The 18,388-nt window shown below is 28.5% G+C and overlaps 2 protein-coding genes across 2 annotated transcripts; both read left to right on the forward strand.

Moving 5' to 3' along the window:
• Positions 1-1,660: 1,660 nt before the first annotated feature.
• LOC111892290 (peter Pan-like protein) lies at positions 1,661-4,290 on the forward strand. Its single transcript, XM_023888364.3, has 8 exons — positions 1,661-1,878; positions 2,377-2,421; positions 2,574-2,756; positions 2,858-3,088; positions 3,186-3,278; positions 3,360-3,547; positions 3,635-3,828; positions 4,074-4,290. Exons 2-8 carry the CDS (start codon positions 2,404-2,406, stop codon positions 4,169-4,171), a joined length of 1,005 nt encoding a protein of 334 aa, XP_023744132.1. The 5' UTR covers positions 1,661-1,878; positions 2,377-2,403; the 3' UTR covers positions 4,172-4,290.
• Positions 4,291-16,237: 11,947 nt separating this feature from the next.
• LOC111892240 (CBL-interacting serine/threonine-protein kinase 25) lies at positions 16,238-17,960 on the forward strand. Its single transcript, XM_023888311.3, has one exon. The coding sequence runs from the start codon at positions 16,516-16,518 to the stop codon at positions 17,839-17,841; it is 1,326 nt and encodes a 441-aa protein (XP_023744079.1). The 5' UTR covers positions 16,238-16,515; the 3' UTR covers positions 17,842-17,960.
• Positions 17,961-18,388: the final 428 nt, after the last annotated feature.

Raw genomic sequence — 18,388 nt, forward strand, 5'->3', positions numbered from 1 at the left:
AATGTCCTTCACTTAACGGTCAAAAGCTAACGGAGTTAGCGAAAAGGACCATTTGTTAAAAGTTTTGAAACCACATGGACCATTTGTGAAGTTTTTTGAACTTAAAGACTAAACTTGATATTTTCGGAAACCATAGGGACCATTTTTGAAGTTTTGTCTTTTATTAAAGAAGAAAGAGTTAAAAAACGAATTGTGGTCAAAAGTTCCAACAACCAATAAAATCAAATTCTCTCTCTCTCTCTCTCTCTCTCTCTCTCTCTCTCTCTCTCTCTCTCTCTCTCTCTCTCTCTCTCTCTCTCTCTCTCTCTCTCTCTCTCTCTCTCTTGTTAAGCAGCTAGCGCATTGATGGTGGCGAGCCCCTAGCGGGAGCCAGGGGCAGTGTGTAACGATTCTAATGAGCTCTAGCGAGCCTTCCGTAACATGCGACTCCTTGCAGCCTTAGTAGAGAGTGTTTGATTAAGCTTAAAAAAATGAGCTTTGTAACTTGTTACCGATTTTATACTGATATAATTTAAAAAATGTTTAGATAAATATTAAAAAAGAAGTTTATAGTTATAATAAATGATTTTTGATAAATTTGTTAGACAAAACTGCAAAAATGGTCAATGTCGTATGCATTTTTTCTAAGGTTTGATCCAAACCTCGATTTTTTTGGATTGATGATCATTTTGAGGTAATTTGTTTGTGGAATTAGTCTCTGTTAAACTTGAAAAAGACTAGTTTACCCTTTTAATTAGTTTTTCTATTTTGTTAAATATTTTTCCCTTTTATTTAAATTTTTAAAAATAAAAACAAATAAAGAGGAGGCCCTATTCCCAAAAGGAAATACAAAATCGATTTCAGATTCAACATATGAGGATGAATGCACATACACATAACAAATGAATCGCAAATAATTCTTAGTGAAATGCGTTTATGTGCTCCCATTTGTTGATGTTGAAAAACGATCCAACCGGAGAAGAAGACCAGACCCCCTCCTCCACCAAGCTCCATTCCGCATCTCTCTATACCACCCATACCCACCATTCCAGCTATCACTAAACAAACGATTCCTAAACCCACTTTCCAAATTACTGATCTAAGAGTACCAATTTATGACCAGTAACTGATATGGTTGCTAGAAAATGTCGTCTTCTAGAAACCCTAACATTACTTGCTGTTACATTTCTAGTCACCTGGAAGCTCATATGGATTGAACTTATAGAGTTTGATTCCGATGATGTATGTGAGTGTATGTTGATATGTATGTTCATGAATGCTTATATGTGTCTGGAATCGATGTTTGGATATGGAATTTTGATTAATAAAAAAGAGATGAAGAAGATGAAAGTGTTCTTGGAGAGAGAGAGAGAGAGAGAGAGAGAGAGAGAGAGAGAGAGAGAGAGAGAGAGAGAGAGAGAGAGATTTTGTATTTATTTATTAATTATAAAATAGTTAAAAAAAAAAAAAAGAAAAAAAAATGAAAATAAATATATTAATGGTATTTTAGTTTTTTCAATTTGAAAATGGACCTTTTCCACATAAGACTAGCTTAAAGGACCACTAATCAAAAATAATCAAGATTTAGACAAATCTAAAAAAAATACATAACACAGGACATTTTTGAAGTTTTGTCAATTTGTTATGGCTTAAATATAAAAACTCCTTATTTCTTCTTATTTCACCATTTGAATGAATCGACCATATGCCCTTGAGGCCTTGACCTAAACCCCTTAACCTAATAAACCTCATACGTATCTACACAAATCACAGACGCCTCCATCCATCGCGTGTTCCAAGCGAGGCCTCCCCTGCTGCCGCCTTCTCTCCTGTGAAGCCACCGGCCGGAGACCGTCGCACCCCCACAGCAACACCGGAGACCGTCGACCCCACAGCTAGGTTGGTTTTGTTCAATTTTTCCTGCTAGCGTTTTTTTTCCTGCCGTCGATTTTTTTTCCTGCCGTCGATTTTTTTTCCCTAGCATTATTCTTCATTCTTTTCCCTGGTTTCTGTTAGAATAATTTGTTGGTCCACCGAATTTATCAATTGTATAGAAACATTTGTAATACTGCTATAATTATGTCAAAAAAAAATTGTAATGAAAGTTGATAACTTTGAATTTGAAATGGGTATTGATTTTCCTGCTGTCGTTTTTTCCCTATGTATGAGTTTGTGCTTCAGTTATCAATTGAACCTAGATCTTAAACCTGTAAGAGTAGCCAACACTAGCACCCAATGGTTATGTTTTATGTTTGAATTGATTGATATTTATTCGTTATCACTTTAGTCTCCAAAAGAGCTAAAGTTTTAAGTTATCATCCCACACATATTGCAATTAATCGGAATCTTAATTTAGTTTATTATACTAACCAATTTTGTTTCATAAACACAATTTAGGGCAACAAGCGAACACATAATTCGAAGATGGCTCGTTTCCGTAATGTAAGCAATGTTACTCAGTTCTTTAGCTTGTGGAGACGATTAAAAGGAAATAGTATACCATGATACCCAAATAAATAAAACAAAACTATGTTACTATTTATATTGAAGGTCTTTGAATTTAATACATTTGTGATACAATCATTTGTTATCAGAAAAAGAAAGTGGTATTTGTTAAGCCAGCAAAGAAACAACCACAGCAGAATGTAGATCATGTCACAGGTGATAAGATACCAAGAAGCTTTGTGTTTTCAAGATTGAAATTACCTGGTTCTCTCAAACAATTACAAGCAGACTTGAGAAAGATGATGCTTCCATATACAGCTCTAAATCTAAAGGTAATTCTATTTCGAGCTTTAAATACTTAAACCCTTTAAAAAAATTTCACCACTTTAAGTTTTAATAACTTTTTTTTTTTTATTATGTATTATCGATACAGGAAAAGAAGCGTAACAACCTGAAAGATTTCTTGAATGTTGCGGGGCCCATGGGAGTAACACATTTTCTTATGTTATCAAAAACAGGAAGTTCACCATACTTGAGAGTTGCAAGAACACCACAGGGCCCCACTCTTACATTCAAAATTCAAGAGTATTCTTTAGCTGTTGATATTGCTAACTCCCAATTACGCCCAAGAGTTCCAAAAGACCTCTTCAAAAACTCTCCCCTCGTATTTCCCTAATTTACATCTAATTTTTAATCTACTTTTGTTGATTTATTTGTTACATTTATTTTTTCACAAAAGCTAATATTGATTTTGAATACAGATTGTGCTCTCTGGTTTTGGAACTGGTGAACAACATTTGAAACTTACAACAATTATGTTTCAAAATATCTTCCCTCCTATCGACATTAAAACAGTGAGTATTTTTTTTTTCTCTTTAAATGTTTTCTATCACGCTTAATATTTTATAAATTATAATTTATATTAAATTTTGCAGGTGAAACTGTCATCATGTCAGAGAATTGTGTTACTTAATTACAACAAAGAGACAAAGCTTATTGATTTTAGGCATTATTCCATCAGATTGCAACCAGTTGGAGTCTCACGTAGAATCAGAAAATTTGTGCAAAATCATCAAGTTCCTGATCTCAGATCTCTTCAAGATGTCAGTGACTTTGTAACAAAGTAACGTTTCTTTCTTTTTTTGTTTCTTTCTCTCTCACACACACACATAGTAATGATATCTTTTTTTTAATTATTGAAAATGAAAAGGGCGGGGTATGGATCAGAAAGTGAAGGAGATGATGAAGCAGCAACTGTGAGTTTAGCAAGTGATGTTGGTAGAGTCAATAAGGCTTCTACTAAAAGTGCTGTCAAGCTTCAAGAGATTGGGCCCCGCATGACACTTCAGCTTATCAAGATCGAGGATGGATTATGTTCGGGCACCGTAATTTTTAGTGAATACGGTAACTTTTTTTTTAACATGAAAAATTGTGATATTTACTTTTTTACCTTGCGTAAAAGTGATTTAATGATGATACAATTATGTCCTAATAAGACAAAAATTGAAAGTAGAATGTTGTAATAGAAAGAAATGAAACATAAATGGGGAGATGGAAGAAAAAAGAGACGAGGGTTAGATTTTGTAAAGTTGTGGAACTTAATGGGCTCTCTTTAACAAGTGAATTTTTTTATATTTTGTTTATTTTAGGAAATAGCGAGGAAAAGAAAGAGGAGTCCGAGGAAGGTTCTGAAGGAGATGCGGAGGAGGGAAGTGAGCAAGAGGAAGAAGACATCATGGATGAGTAATATGATTTAATTTTACAATTTATTTAGGTTCGATGTTCGTTTGTTATTTTTGGAAATGTGGATTTGCTTCCAATTTTGTGATGTTATGTAAAATATATGTTTTTTTTTTTTTTTTTTTTTTTTTTCTTTTTTATTTATTTGTCATTTTTCATTCGAAATCTGGCAATGGGCAATTGGGCATGTGAAAATGTTTTATGGATCCAACACTATATCTCTTCTCCACATTCATTTTGTGGATCCCGATTAGCAAAATTAGAGGACTATAAAAATTAGTTGTTTGTTTTTTAACAGATGGAATAGAAATGATTTTACTTTGTGGTTTTTAATGACAAAGGCACATGAATAAAGTGATTTATTAAAAAAAAGAGAAAAAAGAAAAGAAAAGATGATGTATCAAACTGCAGGTTAGCTCAAGGGTAATTCTGGTATTTGTCGTTTTAAGTTTGTTAGAAGATGCTCTATATAGTGGAATGGAAAAAGGTAGTTTTTATTATGGTGTAATTGGAATATTTTATTGTTGGAAAGCGCATGTGTAATTGTAATTGTCTCTTGATTTTCTAGTATCGAATGAGAAGCATTGTTCTTGTGTGTTTGATTTTAATTTTTTTGAGATTCATTTATTCATAAACAGTGTAGTTCATATCACAAACCCGCTGGTAGCACCAATTACGTAAATGCCCTTGTGTGGGTCAGCAACATCTACCTCTACCAAAAGCTGCAAAAATAGAAGATATTTTATCTCTCCAAGTGACTAAGGTGTTGTTTCAATCTTACCAATTACTGGTTTTTTCTCTAAGGTCATTTTATTGTTTATATTGTATAATATAGTCTTGAATTATATCTCTCCAACAATTTTTCTTGAAAATGATAACATCATTTTATTTTTTCAACAAAGGCTAGGCTATATTATTTAAGGTCTTAATAAATGAACGGATTAAATCATATAAATTGATGGCAGAATTTCGTATACTTTCTTGCTAAACATCTAAATATCATATTTGTCCGGCCTAAATTCTAAATATCATATTTGCCATTCTTAATGTTTTTTAATATCATATATAACAAAATCTGTTTTTTTTTTAATAATTTTTATTGATTTATAATCTTTTTTACCTTTTTAAAATTATTAAAACTAAAACAACCAAATGGACAATATCGCTCTTAGTTCTAAATTACAGTACAACAGATCACATGTTAAGGCAAATTAGGATCACAGATCGTAGCCTTGTCTCTTTCCTATGGCAGCCTCTTAAACATACGAGCAACCTCCTATTCCCCATTGTTATCGCACACAAGCAATAAACATCAGGTAATCAATTTCAAGATTAAAATCAACACATCTGAGAGCATAGAAACTAAGATCAAATAGAAAAGATTGAACATACTGATCATCAGTTGCAGACTATTAATGGCGAACATCAACAAAAAAATGATGATGAGTTCCCACAAGAAAGCTTCAAAATCTATAGCGGGATTTGAATATCGAGTTAAACTGTGTCATTTAACTTATTCTAAATCTATTCTCTTTTGTTATCCAATTCATGTATGAACAACATATACAGTTAAAGTTAAAAAAGATTCTCAACTTAATATAAAAGTCAACAATGGTATCATTGATAAACTTCTTCGGATGTCGCAGCTGAAAGTCTCTCTTAGATATAGAAATAGAATCATAATCCCCTCAATAGGTAATTTCTTCAAATAATTCATATGAGCTGTGAATCAATCATACAAAAATGTCATGGAAGAGATTTGAACACAATTATCGGCTTACAGAGAAAGGACTCACTCAAGATCAACTGCCCATTTTTCCTAATACTGTTCATCCAAAGATTTAATAAGCTCTTGTATAGAATCCCAATTAGGGTCACAGATAGTGGAATTCACCTTCAAAATGCCTGGAAGATTGTTTAGAAAATAAACTTATAACTTGTATGTTTAATCATATATCATATATGCATTTGTAAGATTAACCAAATATATATCGGAAATGCATATACCTGACTTTTGACCCTCGATAAACTAGTGCTTATTACCCTTGATGCGACAACATAGCACCATCAGCAAAGAAAGAAGACGGTGAGACGCCGAGGAACATGAGGAGACAAAAGGTGATCGTGAAGAAGATGACGACCAGAGTATAACCTCATCTGAACTGAATGAATTAAATGTGTGATTTGTAAAGGAAGGGAAATATTGTCAATTTAGTTGTTTGTTTTTACTTTTAATGATTTTAAAAAGGTAAAAAAAAATTATAAATCAATAATAATTATCAAAAAAATAGATTTGGATATATATGATATTAAAAAACATTAAGAAGGACAAATACGAAATTTAGAGTTTAGGTCGGACAAATACGATATTTAGATTTTTAGTAAGGGCATATAAATTTTTTTGCTTAAATTGATAACATCTTACTTCGTCAACTTGACAATCCTTGTTTCCAAGTTACTTTTTGTTACTCAAAAGAAGTTTCCAAAAGGGAACCACATACATACCAAGTAGAGCTGGTTCGACTCCTTCAATATCAAAGTAATGACTTACACACAAAGTGATATAATTACATATCTCATAGGAAAATAAAATTAAACTTAGTAAATGTCACATATTTAATTAGAGGTACTTCTCCAAGTGTCAATGACATTCTTGTGCAAGAGAAATGACATTCTGGTGTGTAACTACAACGAACAAAAGGGCTTTTTTGTCACACATCTAATGGTTGAGTAAGAAAGTGGTGTGAATGTAGGGTGTTGACGCCATTTCGCTTCGTGATACCCTGCATCATGCTTCTTTGAGCTGTTGTCTGCATCACAAAATTGCACAATGAAGGAATCCTGATTGGTCAAAATTGAAGACTTTCTTGTTTTATCTTATTAAAAAAAGGCTAGATTTAATAAAAAACTGGAAAATTAACTCTAATTAGATGTAACCCTGTTTGGATGTTTAGTAGAAAAGAAACCCTTAATTACAACGATCATAAGAAAGAAATCCCTTCGGTCAAATTACTTGCTTATGCTTATATTCAAACAAATTCAAGAACACACTTAAAAAAAACATGAAAGATGAAACTTAAAGCATATAGAAAGAGGGATGAAAAATCGTCACCTTGGAACCAGAATTGCTGCATAAATTACCCATTTAGTAATCCGACCTTCTAAACATTGGATTTCACAACCTCAAGAAGAAGAAACCATTACCAAAAAAAAATATCTATCTAATATCTATATCTAGCAGTGAGAACAATAGAAAACAACCACAGAGGAAGTAAGAACAAAGTGCAAAAAAAGAAATACCAAAGCAACGATGACAAAAAGAGTGCCACACAAATAAGATGATAATCACAGCAGAAAGAAAGAACATATAACCTGAAAAAAAAATAAGAAAAGAAAAAAAATAAGCAAGATAACAGCATAACAGAAAAAAATAAAAAAGAAGAAAATGCAATAACATCACAACCATTTCAAGAAAATGAATGAAACTCATTCAAAAAGCATTCATCTTTTAACAAAACAACTGCAAAGTATATATATATATATATATATATATATATATATATATATATATATATATATATATATATATATATATATATATATATATATATATATATGGAAACAAATAAGACCAAAACTCTTTTTTCATTTATAAAAACCAACATAAAACATTTTTTTTAAAACAAAGGTAGCAGGAATGATTGAAAGATCAGTCTATTACTCATTCCAAAAACATTCATATTATGGCAAAACAACTAGAAAGTACATATATGATATATGGAAACAAATGATGCCAAAATTCCTTATTCATTGATAAAAAAAACAACAGAAAAGAGTTTTTTTTTTTTAAACAAAACTAGCAGAAATGATTCAAACATCATTCCATTTATAAGTTAACAGTAAACACATTTATAGAAGGCAACATAAAATAGTTCTTCTGGACAAAATATATGCAAATCATTAAAAAAAGAAAACTTTTTTAATGTTTGACTTTACTCTAGGTATAGTTAAATATTTTGGAGTATATGATTGGTATTCTTTCGTGACACAGAGTCTCTTAGCTTGATTAAATATACTCTCGAAGTCACAAAGATTTCTATATCATCCTTGAATAACAAAGATCAACATAGTTTTTCAATGAACTCATTCATCCAATCATATTGGATTTAAACTTCTAAAGGAGTGTACTCTTATTTTGTAGTATATTGTGTCATTTTGTTTTGGTTGGACCTCAACTTACTCTTCATCTCACAATGAGGTCATAATCCAATTATAATTCATAACTATATATATATATATATATATATATATATATATATATATATATATATATATATATATATATATATATATATATATATATATATATATATATATTTGTTTAGAAATCGAAATCTTATGTAGCTCTTTACATGGAGATTTTTATTCTAAACTAATTATCTCATATATATTCTCTTAGCTCTTAGGGACCTAATATGGAAAAATGAAAACCTTATTACCCTCCTAAGTCATTAACTCTAATCCATTAACCATGCAACCATTCCAAAAGAACCGGTTGCAGGCATCTCAACTTGTAAATATTATACAATCATGCTAGCAAATTTCATATTTTAACATATAGACATTCTTTCACCCAACATTCATGTCTTACCAAAAGTTATTATAATAATTATTGTACGTAACATACCATTTTATATTATGGTAGTATTTTCTTGTACGTATTTATATAAGAAAGTAGAAATAAAATCTTTGTACTACTTAGATTTGAAACAATAAAAACATATTTGTAGGCTACTATCTTTAGCTCTCACAAGAGAAAAAGAGGATGTACAATACAAATGCTTACGTTGCCAAATAAAAAAGGCACAAATTGTACTCGGTTACTCAGACACAAATATAAAAATATATATTTTCATGTCAATGAGAAATATGACAATTTTTATTCTACCAACAAAAAGAAAGAAAATGTTTTCATATCACACCACAATTTAAGGTTTTATTCAAAAGCTTCACTTTTTTTCAAGGCCGATTCATAACCAATTAATCTGGCATTTTTTCTTTAACATAGTTTGGCAATTGGCTCTGTATATCTAAGATCAAGCCCAGTTCAGGCCCAATTACATATCCTCGGCGAGGATAAGTAATTAGTGCTTCTATGAAATAGTATTCTTTTGTGTTCATTTGTGTCGGGTCTTATTTGGTATCTACCCTTTTTAATAAAGGATTTATATAAAAAAAAACCGTTATATTTACGTCATCATTCTCTTTTAACCCTAAATATTTATTTTGTTCCACAAAAATCCTTATCATCTTATTATATACTTATAAAGAAAACATTTTTCCTTTCATCATATTCATTTGAAACTTTCATTCATTTTTACTTTCACCATATTCATTTGAAACTTCTATGACTTTTCAATTTCTTTCTAATAATGAATATAAGTTGGTTAATAAGGTTAAATAAATATAAAACATAAAGTGTAATCATATATAAACTACATTTCAATATTAAAAAATATATTTTCTTCAAAATATAAAGTTATGTTTTTAACTTTTAACATATTATACTTAATTTATTAGGTCAAATATGTTGTTGTATGTAAACCATTATCATTTTAAAGCTACAAATTTTGAACAATTTGTATAAAATACTTAAATTGTTATTTTAAATATAACCTTACAGGATCAACTTAAATATAAATTTTAGTTCAACTAAAACAGTCTAAAGAATATTTTGTAAATAGTTAAAAGTGATAAATTATAGTGTTTTTCTAATAAAGATTATAAGTTGGTTAATAAGGTTAAATAAATATCAAACCTAAAATGTAATCATAATAAATTAAATTTCAATATTAAAATAATATATTTACTTCTAGTTATAAAGTCATGTCTTTAACTTCTAATATATTATATTTAATATATTGTTGTACGTAAATCATTATCAATTTAAACAACTTTTGAACAATTTGGACAAAACACTTAAATTGTTAATTTAATGATAACATTATAGTATCAACTTAAATATAAATTTCAATACCACTTAAAAAACCCAATGAACATTTTGGGAATAGTTAAAAGTGATAAATTGTAGTGCTAAATGCAAAAACTAAATTATAATATCAATTTAACTAAAATATTTCCTAAAGATATATATATAATCATTAAAAATTTTCAAATAAGCAGTTTAAAATAACTTACAATAACAATAGTTAAAAATGATTATATATAAATGATTATATTGTTACCTTTAAAATAAAAAAAAAAACAATGTTTGATGTTTTAAATAATTATAATCATAGAACTTAAAATGCTTAGCAAATAAATTATAAATAACATTAAACCATATATTATATTTAATTTTATTCATGAGTAACCCACGGGTAGAGGTCATTCACAAGATTGAGATTATGCAATTTTAATAGATAAATATATATTGTCATATAATTCAAAATAATCAATATATTATATCAACTTAGTATATGAATTATTATATCAAATTTAACAACATTATTGTTATATTTAAAAAACATATATTTATAAATATTTTAACTATATATATACTTAAACACAACGCGCAGACATTCGCCTAGTTTTTAATAATGTGATTCGTTTTTTAATCATTGTTTCAATTAGCAAGGCACTTTGATGATATGGATGCTAGATTTGTTGATGTGGTGGCAGCGTCATTTGAAAAATTAAATTGGATGAATGGATCAAGAATCGAAGTCGAGTGTTTGGCAAAAAAGGAGAAGACGTTTCCCGCTAAGCTGAAAAAGCCATTTTGTAGGTCCCCACCTTTATTCCTTATTATAACTGTTTCCACGGCTAAATATATATTTATATATATTAAAACCATATATATATATATATATATATATATATATATATATATATATATATATATATATATATATATATATATATATATATATATATATATATATATATATATATATACTGTTTTACATGTAAAATACTACTTTATATAAACATATAAAAACTATTTTATGCACAAGTAAATTACGTATTTCATTCTAAAGAAGTGACAAACTTTACCACTAAACCAATGTTAGAAGTTATAATTAAATCCAATCACCATTTACATAAAGTGTATATATTATATACGTTTATTAATATATATTTATAAAAAATACGTATCTAATATATAAAAAACATATTTATATTTTATAATACATATTATTTTATGCATCTATATTTATAAAAAGAGAAATTAAATATTCTTTTTTCTTTTCTTCATACTTATTTTTCTATCTATATAAAATGGTGACAAATATCATATTTTGATAAAATTAATTATATTTTAGGATATTTGTCATCATTTAAAATAGATGTGAAGATAATTAAGAAGAAAAGTAAGAGTATATTTAATTTCTCTTATAAAAATATAAAGATGTAATTAATGTTATACAAAATGTATTTATATGGATAAATGAGATTTTATGTATAAAAGAATATTTATATTTTATATAAACACTATTATACACATAAATATACAAAATACATCTCTTACATATTTAGAGAAAAAAAAAATATACAAAACGTTAATAATACATATGATATACATTCTATAGATACATAAAATACAATTATATATATATATATATATATATATATATATATATATATATATATATATACACACCAATGCATAAGAATATTGTTTTATATTTAAACTATGTTAAAATAAAATTTTCATAGTATAACTAAAAGGTCTATACATCTAAATATATAAATATAGTTTTATGACTACACATATATAAAAACTATGTTTATACATTAAAAACATTTTTTTAATATATATGTATATATTCGTAAAATTACGTTTTTGTTGTATTTTTATATTTAAAAATATATTTTATGCTTAACTATGTATTTTATGTATTTAAATGTATAAAAGAAAATATGTTTTCTAATGTATTCATATGTATAAATAAATATTTTTTATATATAAATAAATATTTTATATATTAATGTACTTGTGTATAAGCAAATATTTTATTTTAATGTGTTTGTTTGTAGAAAAATCCTTTTTGTGTATTTAAGTATAAATAAATATTTTTTGTGTATCCAAATTTTATAAAAATATATTTATATCTATAAATGTGTATTTTTATGAATAAATATGTTTTTTTGTATATATTTGCATAAATAGATATTTTACGTGAATAAAAATATATTTTATATATTTGTATGTATAAAAACATATTTTATCTATTTATTAGAATGAAATATCCTACTTTTAATTCATAAAATCGTTTTCATATGTCTATATTCATAAAAAAAAAATTATATATAAAAATATGTTTTTTGTGTATTTACTATATGAATCGGATAATATAGAAAATGGGCAATGCTAATGTAAATGATTCTTTGGCATGTTGGAAAAAACACCTTCTTTGCATCCTGATGGACCCGAGTTCTAAACTTTATTTGTACCAGTTTTTGCTTTCTTTTTAAGATGCTGACAAAAAGTTGACTTGCTTAATGAAGCATCCGGTTGATGCCTAAAAATTGAAACACATAGCGAAAAGTAATTTTTTTTTTGTAGAACAAAAAAGTAATTAAGGTTAAAACAGAATTAGGACGTAAATATAGTGGTTTTTATGGTATAAACCCTTTAATAAAATAGTAGTTTTTTATGTCATGTTCCAATTTAATAGTCATTTGGCCACATGGAATCTTTCTATAACATGCTTCTGTCATGTGTGTCATCACTTAGCTTCAACTTTATTTCAGTTTCTTAACTATATTCCTTAAAATCAGTTGTTTATTTTCATTTATATGAATCAATCTTTTAAAAACCGGTTTGAACTAGCAGGTCGAATCGGAAATCGGGGAGGAAACGATTTAACTATCACCGGTTTTACGTCGATTTTTAAACTTGATTGAACCGACCGGTTTTTAGAAAAACTCAGTTGAACACAGTGACAGAGTCAGGGTCAACGTAAAGGCGTATCCCGAACCAATGGGTTCGGTTTCTCAGTTTTCTAAACTCAGTTTCGGGTTTAAACCCAAACTCATTCAAAGGTTTAACTTGTTGAGAATTGAGAATCTTGTGTTGCTTATATAACATATGTATAGGGGCTATGTTTCATTTTATGGCCGATGTGGGACAATTTTAGAATTATAAGAAATAAGAAAGAAGTTGAAGGGATATAGGATAGAAACCGATAAACAAAAAAAAAATTAACATATGTCAAGCCCAAAATTCTAACTTCCAAGAAAAACACCAAGTCATCATAACCAACTAAACCAACTAAGAGTTTTTGTTATTTTTTCGCAAAACACATTTATATTAAGGAACGCAAAATAAACAAAATTTTTCGGAAAAATTTATACTACTAAATTTTTTTGAGGGGCATCCCGGGATACCCTGGGATCCAATGTAGATCCGCCAGTGGTTGAACAGGTAAACCGAATAAAAACACATGAAAAATAACCATTTACATAATAAACTTTGATGATTTTTTTTTCATATTTATTTAGTTTCCTTTAAATAAAAATATATGATAAATGTTATATAGTGTTTTTGATGTGTTTGTATTCATCTAAAAGACTATATATATATATATATATATATATATATATATATATATATATATATATATATATATATATATATATATATATATATATATATATATATATATATATATATATATATATATATATATATATATATATATATATATATATATATATATATATATATATATATATATAGACCGATCAAATCTATGTTCATTTTCTTCAACGGGTTTTATGAATAAAGCATTAAAACCTGAAAGTCATGACGAATTGCTAAAGCCTACCGATTTTTAAATGGAGAGTAAGAAAATAGAAGTAAAAAAAAATGAAAATACTCATCATTCAATCAATGACATTTGGATAGAGTTTTTCGATTAAAGGATAAACATTTTGATTTATATTCATTAAAAAAATTGTTTTCTTATTGTACCTAGAAACTATGATGTATTTTTGAAATATATATATATATATATATATATATATATATATATATATATATATATATATATATATATATATATATATATATATATATATATATATATATATATATATATATAACTGACTTTCAATTATATATTATGACACAATTCATTTGTATTTTATTAAAACAAAATCCAAAGAAATTGAATTTCTTTTCTTTAAAACTAAATCGGTTTAAAAGGTTTTAGACATTTTTTGTTAATCATTATAAATGCTTTAAGTACATTCATTTTTTTCAATTCTCTATAATTATTAGATATTAGTTTATAACTCGTGAGAACCGTTGTTATAAAATTAATTGAACTTTCATATTAAAAATTCAATAATCAATTATTTTAAATAAATTATTATTTATGAGATATTTTTTTTAGTTATATCACTTTATAATCTGTATTAATTTAATTTAATTTTTTAATCTAATGTTATTAATTTAATATAATAAGAGTGAAAAATTTTAAAATGAAAAATTAATTATTAATTTAATGTAATTAGAGTGAGAAATTTAATTTTTGAAATTTGAAATTGATAATTAATAGGAAGTTGTACTATAAGTACCCCTTAACCAATTTTACACCCTAACATCAATATAATCAATGATTTACTTTTGATTTGACATCTTTTTTTTTTTTTTTGTTTATTTTCCTTTTTGTTTGTTTTGTTTTGTTTTAATATTTTAATCTTATTATTATTATTATTATTATTATTATTATAAATTTCGATAAACATATAAAATTCGGACAACATTATAAAATTCGAACGACTATATAAAATGGAATAAAAACAAAGTTTGTCATTATTTTAGAAAAAAAATAATACCATTATCGTATATTGGCAAATTACAATTCACCCTAACCATTATGTAATAGTTGATTATAAGGAGCATATCCAATGTCTGATGTTTTGTCCAGACTTCTCCATACATACAAATCAGAATATTCGGCAGCATGAGTATATGATTGCTCAACTAAATGCTTTCAATCGCATCACGCAAATGTAATACTTAATTAATTAATATCCATGATAAATAAAGACAAACTTTGTTTTTGTTCCGTTTTATATAGTCGTTTGAATTTTATAATGTTGTCCGAATTTTATATGGTTATCGAAATTTATAATAATAATAATAATAATAATAAATAAAAAATAATTAATATCAACAAAAACATAAGGAAAAAAACAACAAAAGACAAAAAAATCAAATCAAGGGTGGAATTGGAAAATGAGGGGGATAAATGACATATAATATTAAATATGTGTAAAATTCGTGTATTATACGAGTTGATTAAAGAAAATAAAATATTAAAATATAAATAATAAGTATTTTTTAAAATAAAATTTTGAAATAAGGAATAAAAACATATTAATTGAATTTATTATAATATTTATTAGATTTGATATTTTACATATATAATATATAAGTATAAGATTATGTGGCATTTTAATTTTAAAAATTGAAAAAAACCATAAATTGACATGTAAATATTATTTATTTAAAAAATATTACAAAATAACAAGTGTCAAAACTCATTTGAAATTATAGTAGATGAAGAGTTCTAATAATATAATACTTGTCAATAAAAAAATAATAATATTTATTTATTAGAATAAAAAAAAATTCAATTATTAGAATAAAAAAAAAAATTAGTAATATATTTAAACTTTTAATATACATATTTCTTCCCAAAACAATCTATTATCAATTATTAAATTTTGTCAATTTCTCCGTTCGATCCAACCGTCGACGACATTACTTGTGTTTGCCATCTTACTAATCTCGTTTTATTATGTCCACTCATATCAACAAACACCCGACATTACATGTTTATATCCAATCAAACTAAAATTAGAATAATTAATCACACAAATCGTATACACAAAAAAACAATTATTATTATGCAACAGCAATTAAAGCTAATTAGGTATGTAAGCTGGCAAAGTTTTTTCATGAATTACACGTAGCAGTCGACCATTGAAAACATCTTCAATAATGCAAAAACTGTGGGTATAGCCGCTCCTTGAATAATGAATATTCATCGAAACTATGTCCTCCAATCATCACCTCACAAAACCCCACAATCTTGGGTCCCTCTTCCGCCTACCACTCTCACTCTACACCCGGCCCATTTATATACGGCTTCCACCCCTCAAACTCTCAAAGTTCAGCAGAAAACACCCCTCCGACAACCGTCAACCACCGTCTCATTCATACATCAGAACATCTATAACACCATGGAGATAAGCCAGCTCCGCCACCTTAACCCCATCTAAAACAATTAGCTAGCCTCCCATCGATAGAGAGATAAAAGGAAAGAAAGATAAATGGAAGATTTTACCGATTATCGTCACGGCAGCAGTGGTGGCCGGAATATAATCTTTGGGAAGTACGAGATGGGGAGGTTGTTGGGACAAGGGACGTTCGCAAAGGTGTACTATGCTAAAGATCTTGTTACTTCCGAAAGTGTAGCGATTAAAGTCATCAAGAAAGATCAAGTTCGAAAAGAAGGTTTAATGGAGCAGATCACTCGTGAAATCTCCATCATGCGGCTTGTTCGACACCCAAATGTCGTTGAATTAAAAGAAGTTATGGCGACCAAACGGAAAATCTTTTTCGTTATGGAGTACGTCACCGGCGGCGAACTTTTTGCTAAGGTTTTGAAAGGGAAATTGAAAGAAGATGTAGCGAGGAAGTATTTTCAGCAATTGATTAGCGCCGTCGATTTCTGCCATAGCCGTGGTGTCTCCCACCGTGATCTGAAGCCGGAGAATTTACTGTTGGATGAAAATGGTGATCTGAAAGTAACAGATTTTGGGTTGTCGGCGTTGCCGGAGCAGTTAACGAACGACGGGTTGCTTCATACACAGTGTGGAACACCGGCTTATGTTGCACCGGAAGTTCTCCGGCGAAAAGGGTACGACGGCGCCAAGGCGGATATTTGGTCTTGTGGGGTGATTTTATATGTTTTATTAGCCGGGTTTCTTCCATTTCAAGATGAAAATATCATGCGCATGTATAAAAAGATCTTCAAAGCCGAATACGAATGTCCGCCGTGGTTTTCCGCCGACACACGGCGGTTGATTTCCAAAATATTAATTGTGGATCCGTCGCGTAGAATCACAATTCCGGCGATCATGCGATTACCATGGTTCTTGAAAGGATTTCAAAGACCACTTGCGTTTTCAATCAAAGAAACCGAAGATCAGGGAACAGAAACAGAACAACTCCCAAAATTGAAATCATCGCCGCCGTTCTACAACGCTTTCGAGTTCATTTCATCAATGTCTTCCGGGTTCGATTTATCAAACATGTTCGAGAGTAAACGAAAATCAGGATCTTTATTCACGTCAAGATACTCTGCTTCCGCCATTCTCAACAAACTCGATTCAGCTGCTAAGAAACTGAACTTCAAGATTTTGAATTCAAAGCAAAACGAGTACAAAATAAAGATGCAGGGGATCTCCGAGGGTCGAAAAGGGAAGTTGTCGGTGACGGCGGAGGTGTTCGAGGTGGCGCCGGAGGTTTCTGTGGTGGAGTTTTCGAAGTCAGCCGGTGATACACTCGAATACAAAAAATTCTGTGAAGAGGACGTTAGACCTGCCCTACACGACATCGTTTGGAAGTGGCAAGGCGAAGATAACAATACCTAGTTAACCGTAGAACAAACAAGCGCTTAATTATTAGTTATTTCCCGCATGTACAAACACGCTTTTTTTCGGGTTTTTACTATTAGAGTAACTATACAATGATACAACTTCTAAGTTCTAAACGATGTCGTATAACCATACAACTTCTAAGTTTAAAATGATGTCATATAATATAACCATATACCTTCTAATATTTAAACGATGCATATGCACTGACACCCTTTTTTGGGTTTTTAATAAGTAACTTGCAAGGTTTAATCCATAGAATATAAAACCATGGTTTTGACTTTTGACTTTGACCATGCAAAGACGTGTACACGTGTCGGTTTTTTGGAGCCTGGGCGGCTGGACGCTGCGAATGACACAAGAAGAGCTTCTTACTTGACAACTCACTTTAGAAACAAAAGCACTAAATGTTGTGCTTGGTTTGTCGTGTTCTCAAGTGTTGGGCTATAATTGGTGTTAAAATTGTACAAACAAAAACAATTTGACAGTTATAATTGATTTTTGATTGTTTCCTTTTTAATTTTTGATAAGGATAACTTTGTTG

Source organism: Lactuca sativa, chromosome 4 (genome assembly GCF_002870075.4).
Source record: "Lactuca sativa cultivar Salinas chromosome 4, Lsat_Salinas_v11, whole genome shotgun sequence".
Classification (NCBI taxonomy): Eukaryota; Viridiplantae; Streptophyta; class Magnoliopsida; order Asterales; family Asteraceae; genus Lactuca; species Lactuca sativa.